Source organism: Heptranchias perlo, chromosome 24 (assembly GCF_035084215.1).
Source record: "Heptranchias perlo isolate sHepPer1 chromosome 24, sHepPer1.hap1, whole genome shotgun sequence".
Classification (NCBI taxonomy): domain Eukaryota; kingdom Metazoa; phylum Chordata; class Chondrichthyes; order Hexanchiformes; family Hexanchidae; genus Heptranchias; species Heptranchias perlo.
This window is the reverse complement of record NC_090348.1, coordinates 3,475,029-3,501,811: the sequence shown is the minus strand read 5'-3', so window position 1 is coordinate 3,501,811 and position 26,783 is coordinate 3,475,029. Positions and strand designations below refer to the sequence as shown.

General features: G+C 40.8%; 1 protein-coding gene across 3 annotated transcripts in view; it reads right to left on the bottom strand.

The window, feature by feature from the left end:
* Positions 1-596: 596 nt before the first annotated feature.
* Positions 597-26,783, bottom strand: part of cdk17 (cyclin dependent kinase 17) — a 219,715-nt gene continuing 193,528 nt past the window's right edge. For all 3 annotated transcript variants that reach the window (XM_068004608.1, XM_068004610.1, XM_068004609.1), the window contains 7 exons: positions 17,883-18,003; positions 12,226-12,323; positions 6,270-6,375; positions 5,093-5,135; positions 4,885-4,975; positions 3,484-3,561; positions 597-1,983 (listed from right to left, as the gene is read on the bottom strand). In XM_068004608.1, the coding sequence (XP_067860709.1) occupies positions 1,946-1,983; positions 3,484-3,561; positions 4,885-4,975; positions 5,093-5,135; positions 6,270-6,375; positions 12,226-12,323; positions 17,883-18,003 (575 nt within the window). In that variant the 3' untranslated portion in view covers positions 597-1,945. The remainder of the gene's footprint in view (positions 1,984-3,483; positions 3,562-4,884; positions 4,976-5,092; positions 5,136-6,269; positions 6,376-12,225; positions 12,324-17,882; positions 18,004-26,783) is intronic.

Here is a 26,783-nt window from a genome sequence, read left to right as displayed (position 1 = left end):
TGTGGCAGAGGAGGCAGTATGAGGTCACAATAAAAAAAAAATTAAAAATAAGATAAAATTAAATGGAAAAGCAGATTTCCCCCCTCCCCGAAGATCTTACAGTGGTATTTTTTCTAGACACACACACAAATAAAATGGGTTTAAAAAATGAGCAGTAGCATTTTAAAAAAAAGAAAAGCATTGTAATTTCAATATAGCTTTTAAGGGGAGGATAGCAGATGGCAAAACTGGCACAATCATAACAGGAGCCCAACACTCTGACAAGGATTGTTTGGTTTGCTCCCAATCAAGCACTTTATATCAAAGGTCTACTCTACTGTGGTTATTTTACTGAAGGAAAGACATGGAATTTCCTTCACACTTCAGAGCGGGAGCAGTTCGGAGGAAAGTCCGGATTTTTATGACCTCTGATGAGTTACCATTGGGAGAGTTTTTAATGGTCAACAAAGTGCATCAATCATTGTCATCGACTGTAGTAACCTTTTTGTTTCAGAAACATGAAAAGGCCACAGAGGACACCAAAGAACTATGATCAGTTAAAACAAGGAATGCACTGTAATATTTATACTTTAAGAGAAAAAAAGTACTGTCAGTCAGAAATAGCACAGCAGTTTTAGTTAGATATACAGATTTCAGCCTGGAATCATTTTGATGAGCAGTAGTGGTCCAATATACAGTGTTACCAATGAATCGGTTTCCTTTTTCTTCTTAAAAAACTCCAATTAAAATCAGTCACAAGTAACACAAAATACAAGTAAACACTTTTTCAACGTGCCATCATCACAGTTCACAAATAAAATTAAACATACAAAATATTCTTAATGCTGTTAAATAACAAACTATGGAAATTTATGAAAATGATCGGACCCTGAATAAGTTTACAATAAAAGTCCAGAAAAAAAATCAATGATTATTTGCATTTGCTACAAATCTGATATCTTGACAATTATATATTAACAGTAATCCTAAAATGTAGGTCCACTAAAACCATTATTTGGAAAGGCAAACATACTTACTAATACTGTTACTGTTAACAAATGCCTACTTATGATACTCATTGAGATACATAAGTTTTGTAGTGAAATCATGAAATGATGCAGCAGAAGTAACAGCAGAGATCAGATACAAAACTAAACCCTCTGAATTCCCATGTCTTTGTAAGTGACATGTAAAAAATTAGGTGCAATGAATTTTCTAATGTTTAGTAATAAAATGCAGATTTGATGCTGAATTCTTTAAATACAGATTTAAAAAGGAACATTAGTCAATTGTCTGATGGCCACACAAGATCTCAAAACAAATTAAATGTTCTACACTATGAGCTTAGAGGGTGCAAGACTGCTCATCACAATCACATTTTAAAAGGTGAGGCCCTTCTAATATTTAAATATTCAAGAGCATTTATAACTAAATGTCAAGGTAAAATTTGCAAAATGCTGAAAATAGTTATTAGGAGAAACAAATGCATTCACATGCTACAAGCCACTCACATTTTCCGCTATGCCACCATGATGTGGTTTATGGACAGTAGTCTTTTAGCAGCAATGATTCCCAATAAATAAGCACTTTGTTTCCAGTACTGCACAAAACTGCAGTTAAAGTTACAACAGCAGCTGTAACCTACTGGCTATAAACAGCAGAGGTGAACCATAAAACCGTTTTTTCTATATATGTAGATATATATATACATATATATATATACTATATATGATATAATATATAATATATATATAAAAATGTCACACTGGGACTTGTGAATATAAAACAATCGACACCTCATAAGAAATGACTACATCGCAAGAAGGCAGTAAAGGAGACATGTTGAAGTTCAAGTTCTGATCCACGCTACATTATGGAAATTGTTGTCTTCAAATCAAAATCCTGGGTAACTGCAATGTAAAATGCCAAGCCGATGGAACTCAAGTCTATTATTTTGCAAGACAGTCTAGAACAACATGCTCTGTCTTCTGTTTTTCCCATGTGCTGGAAAATAAAGTAAGATGCATTAAAACCAGCTTTACAGCAGGAAAGTTATTGTACAATCAGTACTTGTTCTATTTCTTTATGATGCATGCACAGGGATTACAGACAATTTAATATGTATAAAGCAAGTCAGAATTCTACATACAGGATTGTTTTAAACCTGCACAGCCTTAAAATTACCATTGCTAAAATACTAAATATTGAATAAAATGCTATTGAACAAACATGAATTTTTAAAATTCCAAAAATATTTTAGGGATTATATCAACAATTGTTTGCCCTCATCCTTAAGAGGGGATTTGGGAACGAGCCCAGTGTTCCTAGTGTGATGCACGTATTTTAAGGGACCTCTGCTATCCAATGCAATAGGTTGTTTTTTTGATAAGGCACCAGTTTACTGATTCAAAAATAGGGCCTTCCATTTGGAAATGATACAAATTGGTATATTGCCACTGACACAATAGGAGTGATTTTAACCCTGCCCACTCGGCAGGAACCAAGCGGGCAGTTAAAATAGCCTGGGAGACTTAAATGCTGATGTTGCACTCCTTTCCCGCAGTTTTTAAAAATTTTAACCTGCTCTTCTGAACAGGCAGGAAGGAAACCTGCCGAAAACTGGTGGGGTCCTTCTTTAAATATGCAGATCGGGCTCCGATGATGTTATGGGGGCCCGACTGCTATTTTAACCAGTGGCCTGAGCGGGTAAGCCATTGTAACTTTCCCACCGGGTGAACCTAGTGGTTGGAGGAGTCAGAACCAGAAGAGACCCAAACAGCTAACTTTCCTTGTGGGGCCAGGAAGAGCACTCCTGCTCCTCCTGGCCCCATGAGGAAAGTTTAGGCCTCCCTGTCCTGAGCTCCCCCCGATTGTGAAGCCCTCCAGAAACTCCTCCCCACGACTTACCCGAGTGCCGGGCGCTGTCCCTTTGGGCCCTGGAAACGGCCTCCCTCTGCTCCCACCTACTGGCCAGCTGCTGCTTCCTGCCAGTCCAGGCGAGCAACTGACCAGAGGAGTGCAGATAAGGCTCGGGCCTCATGTTGCCAACGCTAGGACAGTTTGCCCACCAAGAGTTACAATCGAGGATAGTGTTTCTCTTTCTTTTTCGAGCTGCATTTGATCCTTTCCCGAAAGCATATTTTTGAATATCAAAGGCTAGATGGAGCAAAGCAATTCGCATGCACGGACCAAAAGTGGGCACTGTAGTGTACTGCCTTCACTTTAGTCAAACTTTGTCTCGAAATTACTAACTGTGGGGGGAAAAAAACAAAAACAACCATGTGAAAAGCTGTTATCCTTTGTGGAAACAGAAAATCATTTTAATAGAAAATGTTAAAACAAAAGCTCATGTGCTCTTAGTGTGATGCATGCCCGGCCAGCTGGTTAGAATATGGGACCAATATAAAAGTAGGACCAGGGTGGTATCTTGGGCAGAATTAGATGAGTGATGAGCCCCATTTTTTTCAAATGTACAATTTTAGTTCCATAAACAACAAATCTTACCTGTCTCTGGATATGATGAGGTTCTGTAGCCAGGATCCTTTTGCAACTGAATTTCATTTAGCGAGAAAACTGAGGCACCTAATACAAAGGGGTAGAGATAAAGCAAAAATGTTTTCGCCACACAGTGCGAGTCTTAGGACAAAAGTTACTGTATCTGAACAACAGCTATTCCATTCACGAGCGAAACAGCAAAAACCTCTCAAACAAAAGAAATGCTCATTTTTAAATTTTTGATTGCACTTCTGCTTTTAATCATGTTAGCCTCAGGTTCTGCTGTCCCCTCCACAATGTTTCTATGGCTGTATAGTATTAAGATCTGATGTTAATTCTTCACTAGTTGGCTAACAAGAAACAGGTTTTTCATACTGTGGGACATATAACAAATATCAGCATCAATGATAACTACATAATCAGACCACCTGGAAATATATTTCAGCAATGCTCTAATTCATATTTGGCTATTCAACATGTACAAAAAGGCCCAATCAATAATACATGTACGATCTAAAATTTTTAATCTGCATACACTTCCTGTGTGCTCTATTTGACTTCTAGTTGTCATATTTTTGTGTCAACTTTGTCCATTATAAATTCCCATGTCCATATTTATTATGGAAACCACCAATGCAGTCATAGGAATATAGGAACAGGAGTAGGCACCTCTAGCCTGTTCTGCCATTCAATTAGATCATGGCTGATCTGCACCTCAACTCCATTTACCCGGCTTTGATCCATATCGCTTGATATTCTTGCTCAGAGCTGTGTCGTTGTGAGCAGAATTTGGATTGTGCAGTCTGAGTAGGTGTAGTGATCCAATTTCCCCAGAATGCAGAAGTGCCACTTTGTAACCATGCTGAGGAATATTTTTTAAGCTTCTAGCAGCTCCTGCTGAAATGTTTTTCAAAATTAATTGAAGAAAAACTAATAAAAACAAATTTCAAAAGTTTTACTAAGGTATTGCTTAGTTGTTTTTTCTCTATGTGTTCCGTATGCGAGACATAGAGTAAGCACATGCATAAGAGAAAGAAAATATCAGTGCTCTGATTACACACTGGTTATAGACATGGTTTTATGTGCTATGAACTTACATTGTTGAGAGAAACATATTCTGGATTCAGAGAGGGAGGGACGCGAGGGAGGGACGCTGGGGTGGGTGAGCGGGGAAGGAAAACACAGGAGGAAAAACAATAATGAAAATATAAAAGTAAGGACAGAATGTTTGACTTTAAAATGGGGACTGAATTACATCTGTGAGATCTGATCCAAATATCCCCCGCCTCTAACCAAAGCTTCACCTGGAGACTATACACAATCTTGACTTCCTGTGTGTAACACCGTGGGAACTTGATTGGTAAGACGCTTGAACGATTAATATTTATTACAAAGCAGTGAATAATTTACCGTCGTGAAGAATGTGCGCCCTTGTTCCAAGGCTTTTAAAGTAAAGATGCTTCATGGCATCATCCGCAGAAATTCTCTTCCTGGCCGGGTACTACAAAGCATATTAGATACCTATTAGTTGTATTTTTTCATGACAAAAATTACTTTGATCTATATTAGTTGAAACAATGATCAACATTTCAATTATGCAACAAGAATTAAAACTTACTTGTAAAAAACTGGATAATAGGTCAATTCCTTCAGTGTCCAATCTGTAAGAAAAAGCAAGCCTTAAGATGAAGGAGTTACATCAGCACTTAAACCTACCAGTTGTTCATCTTTATGTATGCCGCCAAGAGTGAGGAAGATAGGCAGGTGCTCTTACGTAAGAATAAATGCATCAAGCCGATTACCTTCATAAAACATGTACAAATTACCCAATCTTGGATTTTACCCAATCCAATCTATTAAGGGAGGTAACCAAATGTAAGTAAAAGCCATAAGAAGATAAAGCTCTGTGCAATTATCCCATGTCCCTTGAAGGCAATGAAGTATATTCATCCAAGCCATACAATGATTCCACTCTGATCACAGGATTCCTCAGATGACTCATCTATGCTCCTAGCAGCACAGAAATCATGTCCATGGAAATCTTTGTAATTTTCAATGCCATTCATAAACAGATATTTCTTGTTTTTAAAAAAGGTGTTAACCCACACAGCATTAACTGCTTCAGTTTGCAATCTATTCCACATATCCACTAGGCTGTGGGGAAAGAATTCTCTCGATTCTAATCTAATTTGAATATGCCTTTTTGTATTAGGCCAAGTTCTGCTATCAATGCCTAAGTTAGATAACCAACTTATTTCTACAATTATTCATGAATCTCAGCAACTTAAAGAAATGGATTGTTTTAAATCTCAACCTTTTGTCTTCATACTGAAGGTCCTAAATTCCTTTACCTACTTTACTGTCTAATTAAAAGTAAGGTTCCAAAAACTGAGATATTCTAAATAGAGCTTTATCAAAAAACTGCACAAGGTTATCAATGGTCTGCTCACAATGCTCATGGACCTTCAGTGGTTGATCCACTGTGACACAGGTTCCTCTCCTGCTCCATAACCTTTCATGGGTATCCTTGCATGGTTTACACATGCTTGGAGTTTGCCAGACCTAACTGTATTAAACTGCAATTGTCCATATTGAAGGACATCTGTTACACATGGACACTTTCCCCTAACACAGTGATACTCTACTTATTTGACGTAAATTCCCAACTCCTTGAACGTTTCCCAGTACACACCCACTTTCTGCCCATGGCTATCACAATGTAAATCACAATTCATTTCATACTTAATGAGCTAGTACGAACAACCCTATTGATAAACACAACTGACTGACAGTACCTTGGTGCATGATTTATCACAAGTTGTGGCTTATATTTAGGAAAATTGTAAGCCTTAAATTCTTCATTTGAAGATATTCCTGGCCACGTCCCCTCTGTAGGTGTTCCTGTATTAAATAAAGTCCATTAGTAAGATACAGATGCTCATCGAAAATACCAACATGATTTTGAGGTTTCATAGTTCATTTCACAAAAGTATTTTTTGTAAACCTGTGCTCAATAAAGTGATTGACAATGGTGCATTCTTTGAAAGGAATTCAACCAGCACATGAAAATAGAAATTGCCATCAACCCACAAAGGAGAATCACCTAAGAAACACCCCTTAAAATAATTCATACGCCAAGTAGTCAATTTTCACTCTACTGTGCGATATGTTCTGACCTGGCAACATTGGTTTATCACACCCAAGCGGATTCAAGTTATGATTGTAATAGTAGCACTGGACAAACTATTTCTACTTGGTGCTGTAAGCCCTCTGTTAAGAGTTCAGCATTGTGGTCTCTACCAATTACTAGAACCCTAAATCTCCTAAACTGGCTCCTTCAAAAGCTATGCCATCAATGAAAGTGTACTGTGCTAGGTCTGACTACTCATCTGGGTCAACTCTTGCCTGTTTGGGATCCAACTGGTACCTTATTGGGCCTGCTGGTGTAGACAGCCATATGATCAGAGAACCAGGTCTTTCTGGGCCTGTATGGAATTATAAGAATTATTTGAGTTTCCTACTCTCAAATCTTTTTTCCCCACACCGTTTCCGTCCCTTTTGGAGAGGTATGGTTTCATGGGTGCCAGTCACCGTCTGGTACCTCGTCCAAGTGCCCATTATTCATGTCTGAATTTTGGCAGGCTATTTTACCAATAGTACCAAAGGTACCAGGTATGCACACTTCAATTGAGGATAATCAGAGCGTTCAGGAGCAGGAATCCCAGCCTATATTCCCCTCCCCAACCTAAAGTGCTGAGGCCAAGCATTGCACCTCTACTGAGAATATCAGTTAATTCAGCAAAAACTGGGGCTCGAACTTCGGATCTTCTTGGTCTGTGAGGCTCAGTAATTCAATGGATAAATATGCTGAACCATCATAGGAGTACTGATCCATGTTTTGAGGGGAAATGGAGGAAAGGTATTGTCCTGCAACCTGCTCGTTGTTAGAATGACAGATCCAGAATTGTAGTACACATCGGCTTTATATGAAAGAAAAAGTGAATTTATATAGTTCCTTTCACAACCTCATGACGTCCTAAAATGCTTTACAGCCAATGACGTACTTTTGAAATGTAGTCACTGTTGTAATGTAGGAAACGTGGCAGCCAATTTGCCCACAAGGTCCCACAAACAGCAATGAGATAATGTCCAGATAACCTGTTTTAGTGATATTGCTTGAAGGATAAATATCGGCCAGGACACCGGAGAGAACTCTCCTGTCCTTCAAATAGTGTCATAGGATCTTTTACGTTCACCTGTGAAGGCAGACGGAGCCTCGGTTTAACGTCTAATCAGAAAGACGGCATATCTGACTGTGCAGTACTGCACTGAATTATCAGCCTGGATTATACGCTTAAGTCTCTGGAGTGGGACTTGAATTGACAACCTTCTGACTCAGAGGAGAGAGGGCTACCACTGAACCACAGCTGACACTTCTATGCATGACATTAAGGCAGAAGGCCAAAAACTGAGGCCAGATATAATGGAAGACAGTTACATTGCTGGGCCACTTGAGCACGTCATTATTGTGTACCTGGTCCCTGAAGTGATTCAAGGCCAGGAAAACTGCTTGGAACTCAAGCCTGTTTATGTACTGAGTTGTAGAGAGAATTCCACAATCCTAATGTCCAGGCTTTGTGCAAGGGCGATATTGTTTACTCAGGATAGTGGCAGTGGTCAGCATGTTGATGTTTTACAACTAGCATTGGAGAGCACTGAACAGTTATCTATGTTTCTGAGTAGAGTCGAGATTGTGCAGGGGACTAATGTGCTAAAAAGTTCAGCTTTACTGGCTGCACAAACCTGTGGATGGATGACACCATGAAAGTCAATACCATCAGGGTTAGAATGCACAGCTAATGCTGAACCTGTATCCAAAGAACTCACCTAAACTGTGACAAACCTGACTGGGGGTAGGAAGGCTATATTCTCATATTTGGAAACCAATCCCAAGACAGGTCCTGTCAACCGTAATTTGAATTTCTTGCAATTGATAACAAACTCCTACTGCCACAATGGATCAAAACCTGCTGGACTGCTTCTTCTGAGTGTGTCCTTACCAATTGGTTGTACAAGTACAGTTTAACATGCAGGCTGATCATTGAAGAGGCTGTCTTTAGAAGCAGGCACACGGGTTAAATACTCCGGACTTGAGGTCAGGCCGAAAAACAGGACTTTGTACTGGTGGTTCATTCTACTGTTGTTGAACTTGAGGTACTTCAGTATGGTGACTAGAGAAGCCCACAGGAAGTACACATTCTTCAGGCCAACTTCAAATATGGACGATCTGCAGGACAATGACCACTGTGAGCTTTTCCCTCAGTCTGAAGGCAATCGGTGACTGGGGGGGGTCCAGGATAGCTCAGAATCCTTCTGCAGCTTGAGGTTTGTAAAACCTTGAATTTTCCTTTTTTTATGTAACCCTTCCTATAGCTGTAGCAGCAGTTTCTGCACCTGGTCACATTTACAAATCCTCAGACAATCCAAAGACAACCATCTCCTGAATTCGGGAGGGGTTGTACAGTTGAGGCTGTGGCCTTCCTGAGGTACATGTGGGATGATGGTAAAATGGTAGGGTAGTTAGCTTTTTCTTTTTGGGTCCACGTTGACCTTCCCAGCTGGGTCTGGTCTGGCAATTTCACTGTTTGGATTGCCCCTTTAAGGACATCCCCAGAATAATTCACTTTTCAAGCTTTCTGCCTCCTACAACAGGCTCTTGCAATGAGAAGGGAAATTCTATCAGCTGCCCCTGAAAATCATGTGGAAACCCAAATTTCTTAGCTATGCCAGTGTGCGACAATGCCATGTACGATGGCACAGATGTCCATGACTTGGACATTCACTGCGGATTATTCAAGTAATTTTACCAATATTCTCTATATGTGGCAAAACCTGATTCCTGGCAATAGCTGGAATTTGGTTGACCTGCAAATTGACCTGGAGGGACTGTTTGTGCACAAACTGTTTCATAGGAAGCCCTATGCATCTAAAGTATTCTCTTTAATTAAAGCTCTGGACACCATAAATTCAGCTGTTTTGATTTTTCTTTAGGAACTGAGCAAGTTACTGCACAACTGAACCATATTCTGTTTTGGCTCACATGACTAATTAGAAAGCCTTAGGAGACTCAGGGATTGGCACTACACCAGGAGAGACAGGCTTGCACTAGGAGTGCACCTGGTCCATGGAACAGGAAAAATCAACAGCATCTCTACTCTCTCAAGTGCAGCACACCTCAGGTATGCTGTGCCTGCCGGGTACCCAGAGAGGAAATCAGCCCTTGTATCTTGCTGAGAAAGATGAGACACTTCTAATACTAATGATTGGTTATTTCATCCTTGGAGCCTTAGACAAATGAATATTATAAAGTCATTACTTTGTACCGATACAAACTCCTTCCTGGCCTGGTAACTTGTTCAATAAGTGGTGGATCTTCTCTGACATTGTTCCCAGGGCCTGGAGTGTGGAGGCTGGCAGCCGTCAGTGACTGACTGGCTTGCATAGCAGCATGGGGCAGTAAACGATGAGGAAGGTTTGTTCATCATGGTGCTGTTAGGAAGCTGGGGCTGCAATTGCTGCTCCATTCACCAGTCAGGTCAGGGTTCTCAACTGTACCAATGTTGGAGGCAGTGCATCATGGGTGTGTACAGCAGTAAACATAATCTGGGGCTGGAACTGCAGATTGGAACATGGGATTAGGAAGTTAGTTGTGGAATTACAGTGTATTTCTTTGAAACAGAAATGGAAACTGAAGCTACAGAATAGGGTGGAAGTTATGGACTGGATCAAATGAGTGCCTAGGTATGGTTTTGTTGTTTTTGTGGGCTATGACACTGACTGTGTTCCAGGTAGAGATTCGGCAGTAGGTCTGACAATAAAACCAGCTGATCCTCCCTTCTCCCTCCCCCCCTGCCACCCCCCCACTACTTTGGGGTATAAATTTAAACAGTGTGTCTTCTGCTTTTCTCAATGAATGGGGGCTATCCTGGCCTGGGATGAGACAACTGACCTTCATTGAATTCCACAAACTGGCTCATCTAGCTTCAATGTATATATTCAGTCCCTGCAAGCTGTAGCCTTACTTTTCAAGCTTCTACGAATTAATTTTGTTTTAAAAAGACAACCCTCAAACATCGTCTCTGCAACCCCACTCACCCCAGCACTCACTATGCCATGGGCCCCCGTGGCATCCGGTTCCCGCCCCAATCCCCACTCCTGCCTGCTGGCATTCCCGCCAGCTTCAGGCGGGCGACATGCAATATTAAAATGAGGCCCAGCTGTTAATATTGTCTGGGCCTCACTTCTTTCCCAACATCCAGGTGTGTCATCCAATTTGGGCCCCCTCAAAGCTAAAATTGGCCCTATAATTTCTAGTGCCTTGGCAATTAGCTCCTTCATCGCTATCAGGTTCTAGGATATATTCTGTGAGGCTTCCACACTTTGTCTTCCTTTAGCCTAACTATAACTTATCTAAAATTATCCTTTGATGAATCATAATATCGCTCATCTTGCTCTCAAGCACTTCAGGATTCTCCTCTCCAATATCCTTCCCTTTAGTAAAAAACAATGTGAAGTATTTGTTAAACACCTCCGCCAATTTGTATCACCTACAAATTTACAATCATCTCCTCTTAGGGATTTCACCTCGCTTTTTACAATTTCCTTTTTACTGATATACTCACAGGAGACCACCATTTGGCCCATCTTGCCTGTGCTGGCTCTTTGAAAGAGCTATCCAACTCGTCCTGCTCCCCTTCTGTTTCCCCATAGCCCTGCAAATTTTTCCCCTTCAAGTATATATCCAATTCCCTTTTGAAAGTTACTATTGAATCTGCTTTTACCACACTATAAAATACTTCACTGTTCCTTTCGGTGTTTTTAAAAATTCTTTTCCTCGTATTCCGTCTTAGCTACCCCTTATCCCGCTCTTTACTTTTCTTATTTTTTCATATTCTCCTTCAGTTTTTTCATTATTCTTATAGTCCTCATCATTATTATTCTCACAGTCCTCAATTTTAATTGAGGCAGGGTCTGGAAAGATCAGGGAGCAACTGTCAATGGGGCTGGAGGAAGGTGGCGGCAGTAGGGGGCTTGAACATGTAATTGCTAAGGGTGTGCATGTCACCGATGCTAAGTGGCAGGGAAGTTGCACATGCATGGAGGCTGGAAGAAGCAACACGAGAAGTAGCAAAAACATCGGCATCAGTGGCCCAGCTGAAAGATCCTAAGTTCCATAAATGGAGTAGAAGGATCTAGAGAGGTGTAAAGTTGTTGGTATCTGAAGGTGTGGGATAAAGTTGTTGGAGGTATTTGAAGGCAAGTTTGAGTGCATTTTAAGTGTTCTCTGCCCACAATTATGGAATGTTTTAACGTGTTATAAATTTAATATTTAGGAATGAGTGGAGAACCAATATGGTCAGTGTAAAGAAGGTGAGAAACATTCCTCAGGAAAATGATAATTTCTCTTAAAAAAAGAGGAAACAATCTTTTGGGAGTGTGAAACGTGTGCGTTTTTTGATTGGTTAAGTTTAAGTGCATGTGAAATTTGAGCTAATCGCTGTACTATGCATCTTGATATGTTGGACACAGGCCAGATGCAAAATCTTTGATTAGAATAATGATACTTTATTTACATATAATCAAACATAATAAATATTTAGGCTTAGAATTAATATAATCTTCAATTTTCTTAATTTAGTAGTTGTGCTGTTATCAAAACTTGTTACATTGACAACAGAATTACAAACTTACCCAGTAGCCTGAAAATCAAGTGCAATTCGTCTTCTACAGTGGAACCAGGAAACAGAGGTCTTCCAGCTGCCATTTCATAGAAGATACACCCAACACCCCTGGGACAAGTAAAAGCACAAAACATTGTAGTCCACGTGACAGAATCTTTTGGAACTGTATTTTAGAATTTAAATATACACATTACACTTCTCAACACACGTCATCTTCCCAAAATTGCTGATCAATTTTTTTTTTTTAAACAGCAACTAGGATTTTCCAACAGAAAATTATCCTCAATAGAAAACAGTTGACTATTCCTTCATTGCTGTTGCCATTCTTTAAATAAGACATACCAACAATGTAGGTAAAGTATCCAGCTCAGATAATCAGGGGTATGGTATGGCTGTCCCTTTTTGTCCAGAATTCATATGACCTTCCTTCTGACAGCCAAACAAATATCTCTGCTGGTAGCCATCTCAAGACACACAAACATCTAGACATCATTACTTCTTTGAGGAAAAGACGAAAGCAAATTATACAAAAGTAAAGATTCTTAAAGGTTTCTCTCTGAAAACTGCTAAAATAGCTGTTGAATAGCATAATTTTTTTTAAATTGACTTGTAATCTATTATTTGTTGCTATTCATCAGTTTATCTCAATACTTCTGAACGCTGTCTGCAAAAGTGGGGAAATGCATAATTTCATCTTTTCATTTTTTTGTCATTTTACCTTTTTGTGTTTTATTTGTCCTTTGTAACTAGCGGTAGTTAAACCCATTGTTGATGTCTCGAATAAAAATAGCTATTTTGGGTGGGGCAAGATGTAATGGCAGTGAGAAAAGGAGTACAACTGGATTCAGAGAGATCAGTCTTTTATCTTGTTACATTTCATATATTAACTCATAAGTAATACATAAGGAAAAGGGAGGTCCAGTGTGCATGTTGCATGTTTCGGGTCACTCCCGTAAGTGGTCCAAGCATCTTATGTTCAGGACTTTGATTGTGTTGGGCTTAACCGTTCAAGGGCTCTCTAGAAGAGAACTCTTTATTACAGGTTATTGTGGTTCTCGGAAATGCGTGTATGGTGGAGGACTATCCAGCATATTTCTTTTACATGACGGTAGCACCACAGAGTTACGGAGTAGTCTTTACCGGAAAGATGTTGGTGTAAGGATGAGATCCAGCAGTGTTAATGTGTGTGAATCATATCAATAGAACTGATAACCTGAAGAACCGTAAAGTAAAGTTTTGGAAAGTTAAGAAGGGACAAGCAAAGGAGGACACTGAGTTTGTGGGGGATGGTTCCCTATTGTACAAGTAGTGACAGAGCTCTTAATGAGTCAGATGAACTGGGATGTCTGGATGACAAAGAAAATGGCCCAAAGAATGGACAGTTATCAGAACTCATCAAACTTTGTATAATGTAGTGCGCTACAAGATTGCACCTGAAGTTTTTAATCAATCAGCTGTAGCTATGCCAAAAGGCTTGTTTAACCCAATGCATGAACATTTTTTTTTATTATTATGCTATGATCCAGGAAATCGTGCATGGTTTTAATCAGCAAAATGCAGGTAGAGATTTAAATGAATCATGGCCTAGAATTTTGAATGCAAAGTGAAATGAGAGATGAACGAGAATGGATAGGTATAGGAGCTACTGTAGTTTTGTGAAAGAAAGCCATTAAATCAGTTGGCATCCAGGAAATAAAATTCAGGATTGGTGTAAAGACAGATGCTATAATTCAGTTTATTACACTAGAAAACTAAGTAACCAATCCAAAAATACATGGGGGTGGCGGGGGGATACCTGTTGTAGTGGCAGAACCACAGTTGGAGGAACACAAACGTATGCAAGTGTTTAAAGTCAAGTTGATAGGAGTGATCGAGTCTAGTTAGCAATCGAATTTGTTGAAGGAATATATGAATTATCCAAGAACTCTAGTGAAGAGAGATGAAGGAGTCTGGAAAGCCCCAGATACCTCACATTGTTCCAGGAAAGGTGGAGCCTGGCAATGCCATTGTGATGTGTTGCAATACCCATTACCAGCTTGTGGCTTCACCCTGGATGAAAAATCTCCCAACTGCACTATCCAAGTAACCACATTTTCACATCTCAAAAGAGGGAAATACTGACTGACTTCTACATTATTGGAGTACAGGCATGCCACTACCACGTGCCAACCTCCAGACTTTATGGTATGCCTTACCCCAGAGAGAACAAAATTTGGAGACAAAATTTAATACTGGTCCAGGTGTATAATATCACTGAAGTTCAGGTGAATATAATCCTCCAGGCAGAGGCATTACAGTCAGTGAGAGGTTTGGACATCCAATCCCACCACTGTCTTTAAATTTATGGTCTATTTTGCAAAGGTCCAGTGCATCTCACAAACACTTCATTCAGATGTAGCAACATAATGCTAGAAAAGAAAACGGAATATCACAAATTGCGGGAAGCCGTTTATAATGCGGGTCAGCATTGTTGATAAGAATCATTTCTATGTTGATGATTATTGTTCAAATTGTAGTTTTAGTTGCTCTTACTGTTTTCCTTTGTATAATTAGGAAACTATTTAGACAGTTAAAGGAACAAGTTCATTATCTCCATGTAAGAAATACTCGGGGACTACTTGGCAAGGATCAAAATTAGTAAAACTCATCTCACAGGTGTTCTAGGGTTTTAAGGTGGGGAATGTTGGAAAATAAATGCACTATTATATAGGTTTTAGCATTAAACAATGACAAAGTGGCTAATACATGCATCATGGGTAAGCAAAGTTAGTTTGAGTTAGTACATGCAGCCAGTCATGTAGCAGTCACTTGCAGACATAAAGCCATGAAAAAAATATAATATTATACAAGGGAAAAGGAAGAGAGCCAGTATCAAATAAAAGTAAAATTTTAAAGGGAGTGCAGGAACAGAGACCTGGGGGGAGGTTCACATACACAAATCTTTGAAGGTGGCAGGACAAGTTGATAAAGCTGAAATAGAAGCATAGAGTATTAAAAACAAGGAATTTATGATAAACCTTCATAAATCACTGGTTAGGCCTCAGCTAGAGTAATGTGTCCAATTCTGGGCACCACACATTAGAAAGGATGTCAAGGCCTTGGAGAGGAAATTTACCAGAAGGGTACCAAGGATGGGGGAGTTCAGTTATGTGGAAAGACTGCAGAAGCTGAGGTTGTTCTCCTTAGAGCAAAGAAGGTTAAAGGGGGGTTTAATAGAGGTGTTCAAAATTACGAGAGGTTATGATAGAGTATATAGGGAGAAACCGTTTCCACTGGCAGAGTCAGTAACCAGAGGATGCAGATTTAAGATAATTGGCAAGAAAGTCAGGGGGGAGATGAGGAGACATTTTTTAAAAAAGCTCAGCGAGTCATTATGATCTGGAATGCATTGCCTGAAAGGGTGGTGGAAGCAGATTCAATAGTAACTTTTTCAGCCGGCACAGACACAATAGGCCGAATCGCCTCCTTCTGTGCTATAAATTTCTATGATTCTATGAAGATGAAGGATCAAGACTGAAAACTGTAAAAGGATTAGGTAAGTCAGGATGTAAGTGGTTAGGTGATGCCAAGCTTGGACTTTAAAGACTGCAGGAGAAAGGTTAGGAGTTTCACAGTTTGGGCTTCCTCCAACACCTTTTTCCCATGAGACCGGTTTCACCACCATTTCCATAAGGGAAACACTTCCCTTATGAAGTGAGATTTGGGCCCCTTACTCTCTGCTGCACTCTGAGTATCCTAGGTGTAACAGTTAACTCCGATCAGATTAAACTTCTTACTGGAGAAGCTATAGAATTACGTCTCCTGTCAATTCAGGAAATGTAAAATATTCACACCATGAAATCACTATTTATTCTCAGGTACTGTCCAAATTTACTTGCAAATGATTCACAAACAAAAATCACATGCAAGATATGATACAAGACAATTAGTAATTTAACTATAGTGCGTTGTCTGTTTAAAAGAGTGTTGATCACCCAGTTTTTCTGGCAAATTCACAGGAGGCATTCTCTGAAGGTACATATGTAAGCACTGTACACAGTGCTCAATACAATTTCTATACTTAAAACTGTAATGAATATTATCTTTTGTCACAAGTACTACAGTTTAGAGGTCCTTGGAAGAATGAGTGATGGAGTGGCAGATTGTCTATACCTCACTCTTTTCCTGCATCTCTCCCTTTTCTACGCCTGTTCCCTTCACTTCCTTCCTCCCATTCTCTCTTTCCAGTATTGGCAGCAATTCCCTACTCAAGAAACCCCAAGAAGTTCCTCCACTCTAGGGAACAATATCGGCCTCCCCTCCGACAGCAGCAATGTTTCTCCCGCCTGCTAGCTCCTGGTTGATCCACTGAGAAAGAGCCACATCACGATAGAATCCATGGACAGGCGTAGAGAGCTGCGATCCAGCGATAGGAAAGCTGGCTGGCCAACCCTGCCCTGCATTCCAAGTAGGATGACACCATTGTGCTTACCTTGTGCTTTGCAATATGACTTTCCACAGAACTTCATGGAGAACAAAATATTTTATTTCTGAATTAAACTTTTGTGGAAAATTGCATGATGCAACAAAAAGCAATCACAATAATGCCATTTCACCTAGAACGTCACTAGATTAAGGAAAAGCAATGGTGCTACTCATGCAATCAAACATTTTTCTTAGTCAATCACAATATCGCAAACTAGACCTTTGAAAAATAAAGCAATATATACTGTCAACCACTTGGCAGAGAATATGGTTTAAAAATAATTAAATAAAACAGAATTAAATATTGTGATGGTGGTGAGATCAGTCATATTTCAGATCATAAGGTTACTTTTAATATCCATTTATGGAATTTTAGTACTCACTTTTAATTTGCTTACTGCAGTTTTTATTTCTCCGAGTTGGGAGAAAATCCAAATTCCTAATGTGTGGCTGGAAATACCATGGCAGGTCGGTCTGCCTTTTTTTTAAGGCAGGTAACTGCAAGTAATCATTTCAACTATTTTACTTTTATTTAATTACTTGGGGCTGGGTGCTACAGATGCATATCGTTTTTCCTAATGGTTGGGCTATCATAAACAGCTTTGTTTTATATAAAAGCCAGTTAAGTGCCATTGCATCTTTTGATTGTTGAATGTCTATCCTGAACTTAACTGATAGCCTCATGCCCACCACAGAATACACCTGGCAGCCTTCTGCAACATAGTCAGTCCTTTTTATTCCATCGATGATGAGGAAGTCAACAGGTAAAGGCTCTATGGGGGCAGACACAGTTTCACGTACAAGTTTTATTACAAGCACTGACCTAAGTTCAGCATTATCGGGAGACTTAGTGAAGTGTGAACTGAGGAGTTGAAAGTTACATTCTGTAACCATGTGAAACTTACTGTGTTGATCTTTTGCTACCGTTTTTTTTTAACTTTTAAACCTAATTTGCTTGGTCTGACAGTGGCATTGCTTTCGTTATCTGAAGAACGAGAAAATTAGAGGGCTTGTGCCTTTTCCAATGAACAATTTTCAGCATCAAAGAATTGTGCTTCAACTTTAGTAATCCTACATTAATCCCAGATATTGAGAGTATAAGGTTCGTAGGGGGAGGGAGGGCTTTATTATGGGAGACACCCCTAAATTGTAACATAGACATCCTCATTAAAAAAAGACTGAACAGAAGTCAATTAGGCTTACCACATGTCGATCTGTGTTGAATACTCTGAAGAGCCCAAGAGTACATCTGGAGGCCTGTACCACAAAGTTACAACTTCATTTGAGTACGTCTTTGTAGGAACTGACTTGGCTCTTGCCAATCCTGCAAAGAAAACAAACAAAAAATGTTTGACATGGTAAATTATAGATTTGAAAATGTAACAGGCTGCATTTAAATAAAATCTCATTAAGATTATTTTACAGCAGTATTTTAATCAGCCAAAGCTGAAAACTACTAAATATCATTTATTTTGGATAGGCTAATGAATTGGATTGTTCTCTTGCATCAAGTAAACAAAACAGCATTTTGAATGGTGACTTCTATTTACTTAAAGAAAACAAAAGTTTGGTTGGCATTATTTGAGTCATCAGCAGGTGATCAGGATAAAAAATAGCTGGCACTGTACTAGAAATTTATATTATGAGTGAATGGAGATAATTTACAACTGGTAGCCAGTTTGTGTGACCAAATCTTTCTCCACATACAAAAAGGGTCTGGCTGCCACCCTTTCACTGTGATACTGTCTCCAAGAAAATTCACATTCTGAATGGTAGGATCATGTTCCTCCACTTCCCAATTGGAACATGCTTGTTCTGAAGCAGGCTTTTAGCTCATTGCTTGGAGAAGGCCGCAACAAGACTCATGTAATATCCCAAAACACTAATAACTGGAACGATAGTAAAACAGCTGCAAACCATGACAGGTCACAAAGTGAACAGATAGGCTGGAAGGAGGCCAAGTAAATGGAGGTTCAGCTTCATTTAAACAATGAGGACGACTCCAGTAATTACAATTTTCCCCTTCTTTTGGGCATTAGCCTTGGCTCAGTGGTAGCACTCTCACCTGTGAGTCAGAAGGTTGTAGGTTCAAGCACCACTCCAGGACTTGAGCACATATTTTACACTTCAGTGCAATACTATCTTTTGGATAAGACGTTAAACCGAGGCCCCTTCTGTTCTCTCAGATGGACGTAAAAGATCCAATGGTACTATTTGAAGTGCAGCAGGGAATTCTCCCAGCACCCTGACCAATATTTACCCGTCAACCAATATTACTTAAACAGATTATCTGTTCATTTACCTCGTTGCTGTTTGTGGGTCCTTGCTGTGTGCAAATATCTGTCGCATTTCCCTACATCAGAACAGTGACGACACTTCAATTGTACTTCACTGGCTGTCAAGTGATTTGGGACATCCTGAGGTGGCTACTGTAACAGTGCTCATACAGTCAGCACATGCTCTGTTTATCGGTAATTTAATCTAAAACTGCAAATTTAAAAATGGCAGCGAGCCAACTGCTTGCAGACTATATGGCCAGTTGGAAACCTACTTCAACATTAGGCAGGCTGAGAGAGGCAGAACATAGACATTTTAAAACTGCTGATTAAAATTGGGTTCCTCTCTGAAACTCTGTCCTTTTGTATATAACTCCCCTTAATTCTGTCTCCTCTCTTCAGTTCACTGAACTCATGATTGGTGGTTTTCTTTTCCAATTACTTGATGACTGATACATTCCCTGCCTATTCAGTTCTGATTTTGTGTTTCATGAATCAAGCAACTACAAGAAATTTGCTTATATACACACGTGATGCTAAGTATAAACAGAGGAAATATGATGCAATGGAAAAACATGCTTCCTATCCTATGTATCAAACTGTTTTGACTCCTTTTCAGGATGAACTGACACTTTCTCCTGTACAGAGGACTTGCTGTATTGTGTCTGCACCTGGAAGATAACTGCTGAGTTGATGAGTGGCTGCATAATCAGGATCGCTTTAGATGTTTGGGAGAAGACAGAACTTATTGGGATGGGATGCAACAACAACTGAACTGGGCTATCTTTGCTTCAGGGGGAAAATTCTTCAGTGGCTGGAGTCATACCTAGCACAAAGGAAGATGGTAGTGGTTGTTGGAGGCCAATCATCTCAGCCCCAGGACATTGCTGCAGGAGTTCCTCAGGGCAGTGTCCTAGGCCCAACCATCTTCAGCTGCTTCATCAATGACCTTCCCTCCATCATAAGGTCAGAAATGGGGATGTTCGCTGATGACTGCACAGTGTTCAGTTCCATTCGCAACCCTTCAAATAATGAAGCAGTCCGAGCCCGCATACAGCAAGACCTGGACAACATCCAGGCTTGGGCTCATAAGTGGCAAGTAACATTCGCGCCAGATAAGTGCCAGGCAATGACCATCTCCAACAAGAGAGAGTCGAACCACCTCCCCTTGACATTCAACGGCATTACCATCGCCGAATCCCCCACCATCAACATCCTGGGGGTCACCATTGACCAGAAACTTAACTGGACCAGCCATATAAATACTGTGGCTACTAGAGCAGGTCAGAGGCTGGGTATTCTGCGGCGAGTGACTCACCTCCTGACTCCCCAAAGCCTTTCCACCATCTACAAGGCACAAGTCAGGAGTGTGATGGAATACTCTCCACTTGCCTGGATGAGTGCAGCTCCAACAACACTCAAGAAGCTCAACACCATCCAAGATAAAGCAGCCCGCTTGATTGGCACCCCATCCACCACCCTAAACATTCACTCCCTTCACCACCGGCGCACTGTGGCTGCAGTGTGCACTATCCACAGGATGCACTGCAGCAACTCGCCAAGGCTTCTTTGACAGCAGCTCCCAAACCCGCGACCTCTACCACCTAGAAGGACAAGAGCAGCAGGCACATGGGAACAACACCACCTGCACGTTCCCCTCCAAGTCACACACCATCCCGACTTGGAAATATATCGCCGTTCCTTCATTGTCGCTGGGTCAAAATCCTGGAACTCCCTTCCTAACAGCACTGTGGGAGAACCGTCACCACACGGACTGCAGCGGTTCAAGAAGGCGGCTCACCACCACCTTCTCGAGCGCAATTAGGGATGGGCAATAAATGCTGGCCTCGCCAGCGACACCCACATCCCGTGAACGAATAAAAAAAAAGGTCTTGTTTGGAAAGGGTGCAGGTGTATTTCACAGATTCAATATGGCACCCTTGCCTGTCCTCCCCTCCAGATTACCGTAGCAGCAGTCCAATCCAGACATTATACTCATGAAGAGAAATCATAGAATCATACAGCACAGAAGGAGGCCATTCATCCCATCGTGCCTGCGCCAGCTCTTTGAAAGAGCTATCCACAATTAGTCCCACTCCCCTGCTCTTTTCCCATAACTCTGCAAATTTTTTCAAATATATATCCAATTCCATTTTGAAAGTCGCTATTGAATCTGCTTCTACCACCTTTTCAGGCGGTCGGTGCATTCCAGATCATAACAACTCACTGCATAATTTTTTTCCTCATCTTCCTTCTGCTTTTGCCAATTACCTTAAATCTGTGCAGTGGAATCAGTTTTTCCTTATTTACTCTATCAAAACCCCTCATAATTTTGAGCACCTCTATTATTATTATTAACATAGCTTCCTTGCTTTGGTACTCTGTACCGCTATTTATAAAACCAAGGATCCCATATGCTTTTTTTAACAGCATGTCCTGCCATCTTCAAAGTATGTGTATGTGAACCTTGAGGTCTCTCTGTTCCTTCATCCCCTTGAAAATTGTATCATTTAATTTATATTGCCTCTCCTCATTCTTCCTCCCAAAATGCATCATTTTACACTTCTCTGCATTAAATTTCATCTGCCTTGTGTCTGGCCATTTCACCAGTCTGTCTATGTCCTCCTGAAGTCCGTTACTATCCCCCTCATGGTTTACTACATTTCCAAGCTTTGTATCATCAGCAAACTTTAAAATTATACTTCTTATACCCAAGTCCAGGTCATTAATATATATGAAAAACAGCAGTGATCCCAATACCGACCCCTGGGGGACACCATGGTATACTTCCCTACAGTCTGAAAAATAACCGTTCACCAATACTCTCCGCTTTCTGTCTTCTAGCCAATTTTGTGTCCACGTTGCCAATGCCCCTTTATCCCATGGGCTTCAATTTTGCTATCAAGTCTATTATTTATCAAACTCCATATACATTATCCACTGCACTACCCTCATCAACCCTTCGTTATTTTATCGAAGAACTCAATTAAGTTTGTCACACACGATTTGCCTTTAACAAATCCATGTTGGCTGTCATTTATTGACCCATAATTTTCCAAGTGAAAATTAATTTGTCCTGGATTATGGTCTCCAGAAGTTCCCCCACCACTGAAGTTAGGCTGACTGGCCTGTCGTTACCGCCAATATTTTAAGTATCCCCTCTATCTATTTTGATCCTGTCCAATTTCTCTACACCCTCCTCCTTTACTGTGACATTGGCAGCATCCTCTTCTTTAGTGAAGACAGTTGCAAAGTATTCATTTAGTACCCATGTCCTCTGCCTCCACAAGATTTCCTTTTTTGTCTCTAATCGGCCCCTCCCTTCTTTTGACTATCCATTCACTCTTTATATGTTTATAAAATACCGCAGTGTTCCCTTTTATGTTACCCGCTAATCTATACACTCCCTTTGCCCCTCTTATTTCCTTTTTCAGTTCTCCTCTGCACTTTCTATACTCTGCTTGATTCTCTACTGTATTATGAACCTGACATTTATCATAAGCCTCCTTTTTCTATTTCATTTTAATCTATATCTCTTTAGTCATCCAGGGAGCTCTAACTTTGGATGCCCTTCCTTTCCCCCTCATGGAAATGTGTTTAGTCTCTATCTGAATTCCTCCCACTGTTCATTTACTGTTATACCTGCCAATCTTTGTTTCCACTCCACGTGGACCAGATCCCTTTTCAACTCACTGATATTAGCCCACTTCCAGTTGAGTAGCTTCACCTTTGATTGTGCCTTGTCCCTTTCCATAACTACTCTAAACCTAATGATATTGTGATCACTATTTTCCAGATGCTCTCCAACTGAAACATGCTTCAATTGCCCCACTTCATTCCCCAGAAATAGATCCAGTGCTGCTTCTTTTCTCGTTGGGCTTGAAATTGATCAAGAAAGTTCTCCTGTACATATTTCAGGAATTCCTCCCCCTCCTTACCCTTTACACTCCCCAGTCTATATTAGGATAATTGAAGTCCCCCATTATCACAACTCTATTGAGTTAGCACTGCACACTTGACCAACAGTTCAACCCCTGGGATCTACTTCACAAGACAGTTTTTCACATTTCCTCATCCTCATCTGTGAATAAGGGTGGAAAGAAAATCAGTTCTGTTCAACAAAACAGCCACTCAGGAGATGTTGTTAGAAAACAGTAATGCCACCTTAATGTCAACTAGTTCCTGCGCTGGTATTTGACTGCCACCCTATACAACAACTCAGCGTCAATAGATTGCAGTACTTTTTGGATAAAGTTGTCCATACTTTAGAACAAGTCTTTAGGAAAGGTGTTTTTCAAACGATGCCTTGCTTTTGCACATTCTGGAGAAATGCTGGCACAATTGGCTGTTGCTATAACGCAGGCCATATTTGACTGCGTTTTGGTATTGGAACTAACCTGAATTGGTGCCAGCTCAGAAGCTGAGATATTTGCTTTGGGCAGTTCAGGAGGCGATATCAATGGGGTCGTGCAACTGTCTGAGCATCATTCAGGTAGCAGAACACTTCAATCACTCTGCTGGTATTGATGTTGAACAGCATTAGCCCCCAAGGGATTAACACAAAATTTAGGCTCATTCGCCTGGATGAAGTGAGGATTCTGAAAGGCTGCTGCTCCCCTCTCCCAAACATACAGCCAACATAGAATGTGGTTCGACCAATGCATCTTTAAGGCAAAGGTCCTATGAACTTTCCTGCTCATACTTGATTCTGTTTGATCTGGGATGGAATCATAGCACATACAGCACAGAAATGGATCATTTTCTCATCATGTCTGTTCTGGTGCTAGATCTTCAACTGCAGCAGTCACTCTAACCCTATTTGCCTACATATTCAAATGTCATTATAGTCTCTGCCTCAAAGTCACTTGTGGTAAAGGATTCCATATTTTAATAACCCTTTCACCCTTCATTCTTTTAGTGATTTTTGAGTCTATGTCCCTTTGTTAAATTTAACACCACTTCCTTAACGGCCACTGTCTGAGGCTGAACCAGACCATTCGCAACTTTAGCATCCTATTTGACCCTGCACTTTCCAACCCCATATCCTCTCCATCACCCAACTGCTTACTTCCACTTCTGTAACATTGCCCGTCTCTGCCCCTGCCTCAGCTCATCTGCTGCTGAAACCCTCATCCATGCCTTTGTTACCTCTAAACTCGACTATTCCAATGCTCTTCTGGCCGGCCGACCTCCCACCTTGCACCGTCTGTAAACTTGAGCTCATCCAAAACTCTGCCTGTATCCTAACTCGCACCAAGTCCCATTCATCCTTCCCCATGCTCCCTGACCTACATTGGCTCCCAGTCCTGCAGTGCCTTGATTTTAAAATTCTCATCCTTGTTTTCAAATCCCTCCATGGCCTCACCCATTCCCATCTCTGTAACCTCATCCACCCCTACAATCTGCGGAGATCTCTGCACTCCTCCAATTCTTGCTTCTTGTGTATCCCCGATTTTAATCACTCCACCAGTGGCGGCTGTGCCTTCAGCTGCCTTGGCCCTAAACTCTGGAATTCCCTCCCGAAACCTCTCTGCTTCTCCACCTCTTCTCCTTTAAGACGCTCCTTAAAACCCACCTCTTTGACCAAGCTTTTGGTCACCTGTCCTAATAGCTCCTTGTGGCAGGGTGTCAGATTTTGTTTGATAACGCTGTGAACCGCCGTGGGACATTTTACTACTTTAAAGGCGCTATATAAATGTAAGTTATTGTTGCTGTATGAAAAAAAATAGAATCCCATTTACCTTCATGGCTTTTCTACCTGTGCTCCCAATTTAAAGATCAGTGTATCTGTACCAAGATCTCTTTGTCCCTCCATTGTGTTAAGAGTCTTACCATTTAGGGTATATCTCATTTCAGTGTTCTTTTTCCCCAAAATGTACTTTACATTTTTCTACATCGAACTGCCACCTAACTGGCCATTCTGCTAAACTGCCTATGCCCTCTCACAATCTCTTGCATTCTTCCCACAGTTTCCCATGCCCTCTAATTTGATGCCAGTAAACTTTGATATAATTTAAATAAATGAGAAAACAAGTTATGATCCCAACACAGACATGGGGCACACTGCAACCCACACTGTGCCAATCTGAAAATCATTCATTTACCCAGACTTTTTGCTTGGATTCCTAGCCATCCCTCCATCCATGCAACTACATGCCTTAATTTTGTAACAAGGGTTTTTTATTTTCCCTTCCTGTTGGCCATCTGCTTATCCATAGTTAAAATGCAATTCCCTTCAACAACAACTTGCATTTATATAGTACTTTTAACATTGAAAAGCACCCAAAGGCATTTCAGAGGCTTCTAATTCTGTTGTCAGCTAGTTTCCTTGTTCCTACCACAGAAAGGTTCACTCTTGTACCAGCCAGATTGACCTCTAAAGCACTCCCAGTAATTAATAATAAACATTTAATTTGCCCAGATATCTTTTACCCTTATAACATAAGAACATAAGAAATAGGAGCAGGATTAAGCCAATCGGCCCTTCGAGCCTGCTCTGCCATTTAATAAGATCATGGCTGATCTGATCCTAACCTCAAATCTAAATCCATGTCCAATTTCCTGCCCGCTCCCCGTAACCCCTAATTCCCTTTACTTCTAGGAAACTGTCTATTTCTGTTTTAAATTTATTTAATGATGTGGCTTCCACAGCTTCCTGGGGCAGCAAATTCCACAGACCTACCACCCTCTGAGTGAAGAAGTTTCCCCTCATCTCAGTTTTGAAGGAGCAGCCCCTTATTCTAAGATTATGCCCCCTAGTTCTAGTTTCACCCATCCTTGGGAACATCCTCACCGCATCCACCCGATCAAGCCCCTTCACAATCTTATATGTTTCAATAAGATCGCCTCTCATTCTTCTGAACTCCAATGAGTAGAGTCCCAATCTACTCAACCTCTCCTCATATGTCCGCCCCCTCATCCCCGGGATTAACCGAGTGAACCTTCTTTGTACTGCCTCGAGAGCAAGTATGTCTTTTCTGAAGTATAGACACCAAAACTGTATGCAGTATTCCAGGTGTGGTCTCACCAATACCTTATATAACTGCAGCAATACCGCCCTGTTTTTATATTCTTGCTCCCTAGCAATAAAAGCCAACATTCCATTGGCCTTCTTGATCACCTGCTGCACCTGCATACTAACTTTTTGATTTTCTTGCACGAGGACCCCCAGATCCCTTTGTACATTCCAGTCTCTTGCCATCAAGATAATTACTTGCTCTCTGATTTTTCCTGCTAAAGTGCATAACCTCACATTTTCCAATATTGTATTGCATCTGCCAAATCTCCGCCCACTCACCCAGCCTGTCTATATCCCCTTGTAGGTTTTTTTATGTCCTCCTCACTCTCTACTCTCCCTCCCATCTTTGTATCATCTGCAAACTTTGATATCTTACACTCGGTCCCCTCCTCCAAATCGTTAATATAGATTGTAAAGAGTTGGGGACCCAGCACCGACCCCTGCGGAACTCCACTGGCCACTGGTTGCCAATCCGAGAATGAACCGTTTATCCCAACTCTCAACTTCCTGTGAGATAACCAATCCTCCACCCATGCCAGAATATTACCCCCAATCCAGTGATTCTTTATCTTGAGCAATAATCTTTTATGTGGCACCTTGTCGAATGCCTTCTTGAAGTCTAAATACACTACGTCCACTGGTTCCCCTTTATCCACCCTGTATGTTATGTCCTCAAAGAACTCAAGCAAATTTGTCAGACATGACTTCCCCTTCGTAAAGCCATGCTGACTTTGTCCTATTAAATTATGTTGATCCAAATGTCCCGCTACTGTCTCCTTATTAATAGACTCCAAAATTTTACCCACCGCA